The sequence below is a fragment of the Prunus mume genome, linkage group LG2 (genome assembly GCF_029339155.1).
Source record: "Prunus mume cultivar Tortuosa linkage group LG2, ASM2933915v1, whole genome shotgun sequence".
Taxonomy (NCBI): domain Eukaryota; kingdom Viridiplantae; phylum Streptophyta; class Magnoliopsida; order Rosales; family Rosaceae; genus Prunus; species Prunus mume.
Genome location: NC_142699.1, coordinates 28,797,955 through 28,808,372, shown reverse-complemented (window position 1 = coordinate 28,808,372; position 10,418 = coordinate 28,797,955). Strand labels below are relative to the sequence as shown.

At 40.9% G+C, this 10,418-nt stretch overlaps 2 protein-coding genes across 2 annotated transcripts; one reads left to right on the top strand and one right to left on the bottom strand.

Moving 5' to 3' along the window:
- Window positions 1-1,733: 1,733 nt before the first annotated feature.
- LOC103323913 (protein unc-13 homolog) lies at window positions 1,734-6,005 on the top strand. Its single transcript, XM_008225934.3, has 5 exons — window positions 1,734-2,478; window positions 2,739-3,623; window positions 3,857-4,303; window positions 4,378-4,564; window positions 4,687-6,005. Exons 1-5 carry the CDS (start codon window positions 1,882-1,884, stop codon window positions 5,664-5,666), a joined length of 3,096 nt encoding a protein of 1,031 aa, XP_008224156.2. The 5' UTR covers window positions 1,734-1,881; the 3' UTR covers window positions 5,667-6,005.
- Window positions 5,996-10,062, bottom strand: LOC103323912 (protein NRT1/ PTR FAMILY 5.2-like). The gene is made up of 4 exons (XM_008225933.3): window positions 9,837-10,062; window positions 8,615-8,832; window positions 7,248-7,813; window positions 5,996-7,157 (listed from the first exon to the last, which is right to left on the bottom strand). The coding sequence occupies exons 1-4, from the start codon at window positions 9,955-9,957 to the stop codon at window positions 6,278-6,280; spliced, it is 1,785 nt and encodes a 594-aa protein (XP_008224155.2). The 5' UTR covers window positions 9,958-10,062; the 3' UTR covers window positions 5,996-6,277.
- Window positions 10,063-10,418: the final 356 nt, after the last annotated feature.

Sequence of the window (10,418 nt, the reverse complement as noted above, 5' to 3'; positions counted from 1 at the left end):
ATATTCTTTTTTTTGTTTTTTTTGGTCAAGAACTACGTTTTCATATTCTTTTCGAGTTCTTAAATCAATCTGAGGATCCGGATTCTATTCCACCCCTTACACCCGAGTTCGATTTCCCTTTCGCATATTACAAAGTAGTTTAAACTATCTCTTGCATAGAAAAGAAAAAATTGAATCTCTTATTTCTTTTTAACAAGGCAGTTTGTTTTCATTGATCATCAGTTTTGATACTGTGTGGCAATCATTTAATGACTAATTGTTTGCGGTGGGCATGGGTTTCTCGGATAAAAGAAACGTGGTGTACTAGTAATCTTGCCATAGAACTCGCGGATATGGTTGTTTTTTATTTTCAATTTTTGTCTTCGGAAGCTTCTTCAATATAATTGTTTTCAGTCGACACTTATACAAATCATCACTAACCAGAAACTTAATACCGTAGAAGGGTCAACTAACCCTCCTAGACCTTAGCTGGCTCCGCCATTAAGCTTACGATTACTTGCAAAAGATATTTGGAGACTAATTAGGAATTTCAGTTTCATGACTAGACAGACTATCAAGCATGTTTATAGAGAAGCTATCGTGGCTATATCTTTAGGCGGCCTTAACGGTTGTTGATGGGCCTCCCCCTTGTTGGGAGCATCTTTTACTGTAGGACCTAGTTGGGTTGGGCTTCTCTTGCCTCAGATCAATGGTAATTGGCAAGTCGTCTTTTGGGCCATGAACCCTGTTTCAACCGAAAATATATAGGTACGATTTTACACTTCGATTTTATCTTTCTATTTTGATTGTCTTTTTGATTTTACTCAATCAATCACATTCATCTTCACCATTATGTACCACAACTGTTAGGGAGTGCGGCCGTCCCCGCTTAGAGTAGTATAGATTGCTTGTACAAAAAAAAAAATTTGCATTAGCACTTCAGTATATTGGGTACGAAAATTGTCAATACAAACCCCTTTTGTGGACACCAATGTCCATACCTATTGATGCTTTATTTTTATTTTTTTCTCTACCCCATATGCAAGCTCTATCTCATTGTGTTAGAACTACCCACGTAATTTTAGTCATCGACATATTATAATATGAGTGGATGACGAAATTTTACTTTAGGGTACCTATTGATTTTATAACACAAGTGGATGGATGCGTAACACTGCTGTGTGCAGTGTTACAATCATGTAGTGCAAAATTCCCCAAACAGAGAAATAGTAAACATGAGGTGTAGATAGAGCCAGTACGTCAAGCCGTCGTGGCAAGTAGAGCGCATAAACATAAACAGAAAAGACAGACAAGTTACAGTTAAATAATGCTCTCAATTACCAAAAAGAGATTAGTGGATAATAATGTAGGGAAACCAACAAATTTATGGTACACCAAGGCAAGTACGTGTGAAGCTAAATCAAATCATTCTCCAGATGAGCTGGAGTGTAAGTAGAATCTAACTAGCTTTAAAAGATCAATCTGTTTGTTTGATGAAGACGAATATTAATCTAATCCAAGATTAGCAAAAACAAAAACAATTAAAGAAATAATTAAGAGAGTAATAATAATAATAATTAAGAAGGAGCAGAAATATTCGGAAGCGACTTTGCTATCTATGTCGCATTGCATCTCGTTTTCTTCGCACAACAGCGTTTTGGTTCTCTCCTGTATTTGGCTCTCGCCTCTCTTTCCTCGCACAAAACCGCTGTCATAAATCATAACCAATCGAACACAAAACCAACCAAATCATCTCACACATACGCACGCCTCTCAAATCCTCTCTCCTTTTCTTTTTTTTTCCTCCTCTTTTAAGAGAGAAATGCCCGCTTTGTCTCCCCCGCCGGATATCTGACTCCGACCGCTACATCTCTCCTTTCGTCGCCTGCCGCCGCAGCTGCAATGGGCCCAGGCCACCAGTACCACGCTCGTCGTGACTCCCTATGCAGCTCCTTCCTCGCCCCCCGCCCCGACTACCACGACTCCGACCCCGACCTCATCTGGCCCTTTGGCAAGCTCGAGGGCATAGACCGCGATGACGTACGCGAGACCGCGTACGAGATCTTCTTCACCGCGTGTCGTTCCGCCCCTGGCTTCGGGGGACGAAACGCCCTCGTCTTCTACTCTAACCACGAGAACAATAATAGCACTAGCAACAACAATGGTGGTGGGGATGGGGGTGGGTCCGGATCGGGGTCGAAGCCCAATGGGGTGGTGACGACCCCGACGAGCCGTGTGAAGCGGGCACTTGGGCTGAAGATGCTCAAGCGGTCGCCGTCGAGGAGGATGGTGTCGGGCGCCGGAAATGGTGGATGGTCGAGTCCCTCCTCTCCGAATGGATCGAATAGTAGTGGGTCCCCCGGGATATCGTTCACCGTGCCACCATCGAGGCCGAGGCGGCCGATGACGTCGGCCGAGATCATGAGGCAGCAGATGAGGGTCACGGAAGGGAGCGATAATCGGCTCCGGAAGACGCTCATGAGGACCCTCGTAGGCCAAGTACGTATACATTTCTATTTTCTATATGTATATAAACACATGCAACATTGTGTGAGTCAGGTGTGTTTGTTTGCATGATAATTAATGAATATAAAATATAAAATTTAGACACAAAGTGATATAAAATGTATCGTAGGAATTTAGAATGCCTTGATTGCACACTGGAGATGGTGAATCTCACTTTCGTTACAATTGTGATTCTTTACTTCCCTCTGTGTAAATATGGTACAAATAATTTTACTCATCTTCTTAATGAGCAGATGGGTAGGCGAGCAGAGACCATAATCCTCCCACTCGAGCTCCTTCGGCACCTAAAACCCTCCGAATTTAACGACCCCCACGAGTACCATTTCTGGCAAAAGCGGCAACTCAAGATCCTCGAAGCCGGCCTCCTTCTCCACCCTTCAATCCCACTAGACAAGTCCAACACATTCGCCATGCGTCTTAGAGATATCATAAGATCGGTTGACACCAAAGCCATAGACACTGGAAAGAACTCAGACACCATGAGAACCCTTTGCAACTCTGTTGTCTCCTTATCATGGCGCAGCTCCAACGGAACTCCAACAGATGTTTGTCATTGGGCTGATGGCTACCCCCTCAACATCCACATCTATATTTCTCTTCTCTATTCAATCTTCGATATCAGAGACGAGACATTAGTACTCGACGAAGTCGATGAGCTCCTCGAGCTCATGAAGAAGACATGGTCGACATTGGGGATCACTAGGCCAATACACAACGTGTGCTTTACATGGGTTTTGTTTCAGCAATACGTCTCAACCGCGCAGATTGAGCCTGACCTTTTGTGTGCTGCACATGCCATGTTGGCTGAAGTTGCGAACAATGCCAAGAGGCCGGATAGGGAGGCTTTGTATGTGAAGATCTTGTCTTCGGTGTTGAGCTCTATGCAGGGGTGGGCAGAAAAGAAATTGTTGAGCTACCATGATTATTTCCAGAGGGGAACAGTTGGCCAAATTGAGAACCTTCTCCCTTTGGCCTTGTCTTCTTCCAAGATCTTGGGTGAAGATGTTACAATCACAGAAAGGGGAGGAGGAGTGAAAGGTGATATTAAGGTGGTGGACAACTCCGGTGATCGTGTGGATTACTACATTCGATCTTCCATGAAAAGCGCTTTTGAAAAGGTATTTATGTGCTCCTTAATTACTACTATATTTGAGTAATGTTAATTAGTTTTTGATACGTTATGTTGTCAGACTGTTAATTAAAATTTCATATTCTAACGTGACTTCACTTAATCAACAGTTGTGATTTACAATTTGGTGAGATAGCATACAAGAGACATTTCCCATTATACATAGTGTTGAATAAGTCTGATTTGCTTCTAATCTTCCCTTTTTTTTGTGCCTTACAACAGATTATGGAAGCTGGGAATGTCACTGAAGTGGCAGAGGACGCCGTGACTGAAGCATTGCTTAAACTGGCCAAAGAGACAGAGGATTTAGCCTTGAAAGAGAGGGAGAGCTTCAGTCCCATACTGAAGAGGTGGCACACAACTGCAGCTGGGGTCGCAGCCGTGACACTGCACAATTGCTATGGAGCTGTACTAAAGCAATACTTAAATGGGGTCTCCACGCTTACATCTGAGACAGTTGAGATATTGCAGAGGGCAGGAAAGCTAGAAAAGGTTCTGCTCCAAATGGTGGTTGAGGACTCTGCTGAATGTGAAGATGGTGGCAAAGCAATTGTGAGAGAGATGGTTCCATATGAAGTGGAATCAATCATTATGAACCTCTTGAAAAGATGGATTAATGAGAGATTGAAAGCGGGGAAAGAGTGTGTTAACAGAGCAAAAGAAAGCGAGGTAAGTTTTAAGCTTTGCTTTACAATCAAATCTTATTAAAATTGACTTACTTGAACAAGTTATCTGTGTTGCAGACATGGAATCCGAAGTCCAAATCGGAGCCATATGCACAATCAGCTGAGGAGCTAATGAAATTGGCCAAGGAAACAGTGGAGGACTTCTTTGAAATTCCAATAGGAATTACCGAAAATATAGTTCATGATCTTGCTAATGGGTTGGAGCATCTTTTCAAGGACTATACTACATTTGTTGCTTCATGCGGTAAGATCATGGAGATACATTACATGTTTCTTAATATCCATATTTTTTATGTCAAAGTATATTTTGGTAGCAGTTAAAGATTCTTGGAGGGTTTTGAGTTAATCAAAGTCTTTCTATCTCAGGTTCGAAACAAAGTTATATCCCCACGCTTCCTCCTCTAACAAGATGTAACCGGGACTCGAAGTTCCTCAAACTGTGGAAAAAAGCTAGCCCATGTAGTATTGGAGCAGAAGATTGTCACCCAAATGGAATAAATGACGGTAACAATCCTCGCCCATCAACAAGCAGAGGAACGCAACGCCTCTACATCCGCCTCAACACCTTGCACTATCTTCTTTCCCACCTTCATTCTCTTGACAAAAACCTCTCCCTCTCCCCTAAAATCGTTCCTTCAACACCCCGTAGCCGTTGTTCCAACAGCCGCAGGAATCACGGCAATGCCTCTTCCTACTTTGAACTTGCCCACTTAGCCATCCAAGCAGCATGCCAACATGTCTCAGAAGTAGCTGCCTACCGCTTGATCTTCCTTGACTCAAACTCTGTCTTCTATGATAGCCTCTACCTTGGTGATGTAGCCAATGCACGAATTAAACCTGCATTGCGGATTCTCAAGCAGAACCTGACTCTCTTGGGTGCAATCCTCACTGACAGGGCTCAGCCCTTGGCGATAAAAGAAGTAATGAGGGCTTCTTTTGAAGCGTTCCTTATGGTCTTGGTTGCTGGAGGAAGCTCCCGGGTGTTTTACCGAACTGACCATGAGATGATTGAGGAAGACTTCGACAGCTTAAAACGGGTTTTTTGCACTTGTGGAGAAGGGTTGATAGCCAAGGATGTGGTGGAACACGAAGGGGAGACAACGGAAGGGGTGACAGAATTGATGGGGCAATGTACTGAACAACTAATGGAAGATTTCAGCATTGTGACTTGCGAAACGAGTGGGATTGGAGTTGCGGGTTCAGGGCAAAGGCTGCCCATGCCTCCAACAACAGGAAGATGGAACAGGTCAGATCCAAACACAATATTGAGGGTTTTGTGCCACAGGAATGACAAAGCAGCAAACCAATTCTTAAAGAGGACATTCCAGCTAGCAAAGAGGAGGTGATGAGGATGAATTTTCATGTACATTTTGAAATCAGTGTGTTTGTATCCTCGGTGCATTCTAGTACTAACTTCCAGCAGCGTGACCAAAAAGAAAATTTGAGGGAAATGTGAGGGGGCACATTGTATCCAAATTTCCTGAACTTTTAATGTTAAACCAATATATTGCTGGGGATAGAGAGATGATTGTACAAATTCGTTATTATTATTTGTAGGCATTGGGCAAATGGAGTTTGTGAAGGTCATTTTTCTTATCCTTCATCCAAGTTTACCGAACAAATTGAACTCTGAATATATTTGTCCTACCACCATTATTAAAGTTATTGACAAGAGTTTCAAGAAATTGTTTCTATTCAGATATTCTAAGATATTCATGAACACATCCTTCATTTGAGAACTGGAAGTACTATATATTTTAACTTCTAAGGATGTACTTACAGGCAAATACTAGCAAGCATTCACAGCTTTATATTTCCCCCTCTCCCTTACACACACTACCATGATCCACCATTCCTATCTAGAAGCTCTGTTAAAGGCCTTTTTAACAAACTGAGCTGGGGACTGTCAACAATTTCAGTTTCATCTTCAATTTCTGCAGCGTAGGTTGTTTATATTTTAGCTATGTCTAGGATTCTTGTTAGATGGCTTGTAGGTTGTCTCCCTCAATTCTTCTGTGAGTACTTCTATCGAATCCGAAATTTCAGCCTTGTACACATACATCTTAGTCATAACCAAGAAGAAAATGAAGTTCAAGGCGTTTAGTACGGCGAAAAATGCATAGTAGTAGTCAAGATGAGAAGCATTTAGGTTGTTCAGAATCCATCCATTGTGACCATGCTTCTTGGTGATGTGAGAAACTGTTGAAAGAAGGAAGCTGCTAAGAAAGTTTCCCATCCCCAAAGTGGTCATGGAATAAGAAGTCCCAAGACTCTTCATACTTTCGGGTGCCTGGTCATAGAAGAACTCAATTTTGGCAACCTCTAGAAAAGCATCAGCTGTTCCCATGAGCACAAATTGGGGAAGTAAAATCAATATGGTTATGGGAACTTGTCCTCCATTTTCTACTACGCCATGTTCCTTTGCAAGATTAAGCCTATACCTCTCAGTTAGAGATGCAATGACCATAATTATAATGTGGAGAAGCATTCCAATTGTCATTCTTTGAAGGAGAGTGATTCCTCTAGGATTTTTTGTCAACTTTTGCATGATCTTGACGAAGAACCGGTCATAGAGCACGACACTGACAAGCATGGAGAGGGTCACAAATCCAGATAAACTTGCAGGGGGGATTTTGAAGCTCCCGACCGCTCGATCAAGGGTGGTGCCTTGCTTTACAAACAAGGTATTTACTTGTGCAATCATAATGCTTGGTACAAATGTGGCTACCAAGATTGGGACCATTCGTATCATTTGCTTGGTCTCCTCTACTTGGGTTACTGAGCATAGCTTCCATGGACTGTTTGAGCCTGTTTTCACAGCAGCTTTGTTGAGGAACCTGCATGAATATACCACATCACCAAATCTTCAGAACAGAGTTATCTTAAAAAAAAAAAAAGCCTAAGTCAATGAACGTATATTTACAAACCTTAAGGTTGGTGTGGAATCAATTCTGAATTTTCCTTTTTTTGTATAATCCTCCAAGTTAAGCTCATGGAGCTCCTTAGTGTCACTAGGCAGAGTCACAGTCCATTTCTTCACTGCAGCAACTATGACCTTAGCCATCCTTGTGAAGGGGCTGCCAGTAGGCACCTTGTGCCTGTAAAATGGTGTGCCAGCCAAGAAGATTATAACAGATATAAGAAGGCCAAGAGTTGGAAGGCCATATCCCAAGGTCCAGCCCACATTGTCTTGTATGTAGACAAGAACTGTGTTGGCAAAGAGTGTGCCAAAGAAGATGCTGAACATCCACCAGTTGAAAAAGGAGAGCTTCTGGTTCTTCTCTTTGGGATCAAAATCATCAAACTGGTCTGCTCCAATGGTTGATATGTTGGGTTTCGTTCCACCTGTTCCAATGGCTAGAGTGTAGAGGGCACCATAGAACACAGCTAGATGTAATGGGGAGGCCTTCTTGCAGTTTTCGACATGGGGATCTCGGCAGGGAGGTGGTTTCAAAGAAGGAAGTGAAACTGCTAGGGTTAATACAGACATTCCCTGCAAATTAATTATAAAAAAACAAAAACAAAAACAAATGATGAGATTAGATAATTAATTAAGCCCCATCAAATAAATAATTAATTAATTTGTCATTCTTGTATTTTTCTCAACCCAATCTTGACATCATCATGCCCCTCGTACGTATGTCTCCTAGCTTAGACTAAAATGTTTTGGACCATATCCACATGCATGGGTTGATTAATGTGGACCTGTATAGTTGACTCAAGAGTAAAATACAAGAAATCCAGCTCTGTATACTCTGTAAGGCTAAGACGAAAATGTATAGACGTAGACAACTATGTAGAAAAAGACGTACACCTAAAATATACATATGACCGGCGCCGGCCTGAAAAATTCAAACTAGTCGCCCAGTTGTGACATCAGACAGAGTCTAGATGACAGCGATGTCTTCCTACCACTGTCTTACAAACACAGATTTTCCAAGCCAATGAACTTTCGTGCACCAATCCAATCAAAGCAATATTATTGAAGTTTCAATAATTATATATGGAGCTTTTATCGTGAGATCCCTCAAATTAGCTTATTTAAATGACACATTTGTAGGATCCACTTCGAATTGTATTTCATTAATCCGAAAATACTCTCTTATTAGATAATCGTGTAGCAGGCAATTAGTCCAATTAGACTACGTGCTTGTTTTTTCGTACTCGAGTTCAATTCTTTATTCGTGTTAATAACGACACATGTACGTTTGAACTCATTGGTAGAAATGGACGGTGCAAACAAATATGTTGACTTAGACCAGTCACAAGTGCATGAGTGGTTTGAACGACTTACCGATAGATAGACAATGGAAGCAATGAGAAATGTCCAATACCGACCCAGATGAGCATCGGCCACATATGCTCCCAAAATAGGAGTGATCCAAATGGTGCCAACCCAATTGGTCACATTATTCGCAGAAGTCACAGTCCCTTGGTGAAGCTTTTTGGTCAAATACAAGATCAAATTCGACGATATTCCATAATATGCCATTCGTTCAAACACCTCATACACTGCAATACAAGTCAAAGAAAATCAACTGGGAGGAAGAAATTGCATGCATTTAAAGTCCAAGTTGGCCATATGGATATATATTAGAATTATTTACACTAACATCTCCTGAAGTTTTCGATGTACTACTTTTAAAGTTATCTACAAAGGGTTGATTTCTTCTGTGTTACTTTGAATTGATCGATATGTGTGCATGGATGTTGTAGAAAGCCAGAGACAAAATAAATATCTAAAGCAACAATTGTTTTTTGAAATATATTATTTTCTTAAAATAATGAAAGCAATATTAAAGATATTTATCAGTTTCATTGGGTGGCTAAGATTGATTACTTACACATTTCATTTTAAACAGTTGTAGGTTTAACTTGTAGTAAGGTTAGTCTACACTTTTTCAAGACCCCCAAGGGGACAAAAAGAAGAAGTGCAAATATAGAAATGGGAATCTGTTTCATCATGTGGCTGACCTATGACTTGTATGGAAGCTGGTGCAATGCTATTTGTTTGTTTTTGTGTGCTTAGGGGGGAGAGAGAGAAAGAGAGAGAGAGTACAGCAGTGTAAATGCAAGCAATGTTAGCCAGCCAACTAACTATATGTGTTGGGTTAGGTAGTGATATAGGTGTGGTGTGGGAGCAATGGGGAAATAAATTGTGGATTCTCTGAGTAGGTAATGAGATAGCTGGTGTGGTGTGGGTTGGGAGAGTGGGTATATACACCCTCATTCATTCATGAGCCAGATCAGTCAACCAATCACAATTAACGCACGATAATATATAAGCTGGTAATTAATTAAGCAAATCAGTGAAAGTTCATGCAATTTCATCATCCACTGACTTCTTAATATCTTCTTCATGCAAATTTTCAGACATAGAACCAATAAAACTTCTCATCACAAAAAAGAGTTGCTTGGCTCAGAAATCAGACCATTTATACTCTAGCCAAATTAACAACTTCCCAGAGCAATAAACTGAGAGAGAGAGAGAGAGAGAGAGAGAGAGAGATACGTACCAACAACAAAGGAGCAAGCAGTCCATCCACCTCTCTTGGATCGAAGGACAGGGTTTCCTTTAAGATCCACAGTCCCATCTTGTGTGTACTGATCGACCCTTTGACCTTCTTCAGCTGCCATGCCTTTGTTTGTGCAGCTCTAGTTAGCTCTCTGTAATTTATTGAACTTGGTCTTCCCACTTCACTTGCCAAAGCCAGTAGCCTTTTTATAGACCTCGATTGAATGCTTTTTCATTCGGAAAACGTATCTGTACAAACATATACCAACGTATTTTTTCTTTTTTAAAATGCCAATACACAAGTTTGCTTTATATTATGACATGTTGCTTCAATAATGGGGACTTCAATTGTCGTTATCCATACAAGAGTTAAAAGTTATGATTGACTTTTTTATTGTTATATTACTAAAAAGACAATATGTCTGTCAATTGTTATATATATAAAAATCTTATCATACCCTTCTTACTTTTTTGACCATATGCTTTGATTTTTCTGCCTATTTGACCTTTGTTATTCACACGTTATCCCATTAAAATTTAATCTTAAGAATTTGAAGTTGATAAATTATCTTAAAAAGAAATA

Bases quoted from the DNA above. Each gene is read 5' to 3' on its own strand.
- LOC103323913 (XM_008225934.3), top strand. From the start codon at position 1,882: ATGGGCCCAGGCCACCAGTACCACGCTCGTCGTGACTCCCTATGCAGC. The intron at 2,479-2,738 runs GTACGTATACAT...CTTAATGAGCAG, and splicing joins TGAGGACCCTCGTAGGCCAA to ATGGGTAGGCGAGCAGAGAC. The intron at 4,565-4,686 runs GTAAGATCATGG...TTTCTATCTCAG, and splicing joins TACATTTGTTGCTTCATGCG to GTTCGAAACAAAGTTATATC.
- LOC103323912 (XM_008225933.3), bottom strand. From the start codon at position 9,957: ATGGCAGCTGAAGAAGGTCAAAGGGTCGATCAGTACACACAAGATGGG. The intron at 8,833-9,836 runs GTACGTATCTCT...CTTGTATTGCAG, and splicing joins TGCTTGCTCCTTTGTTGTTG to TGTATGAGGTGTTTGAACGA. The intron at 7,814-8,614 runs GTAAGTCGTTCA...ATTAATTTGCAG, and splicing joins CTTCCATTGTCTATCTATCG to GGAATGTCTGTATTAACCCT.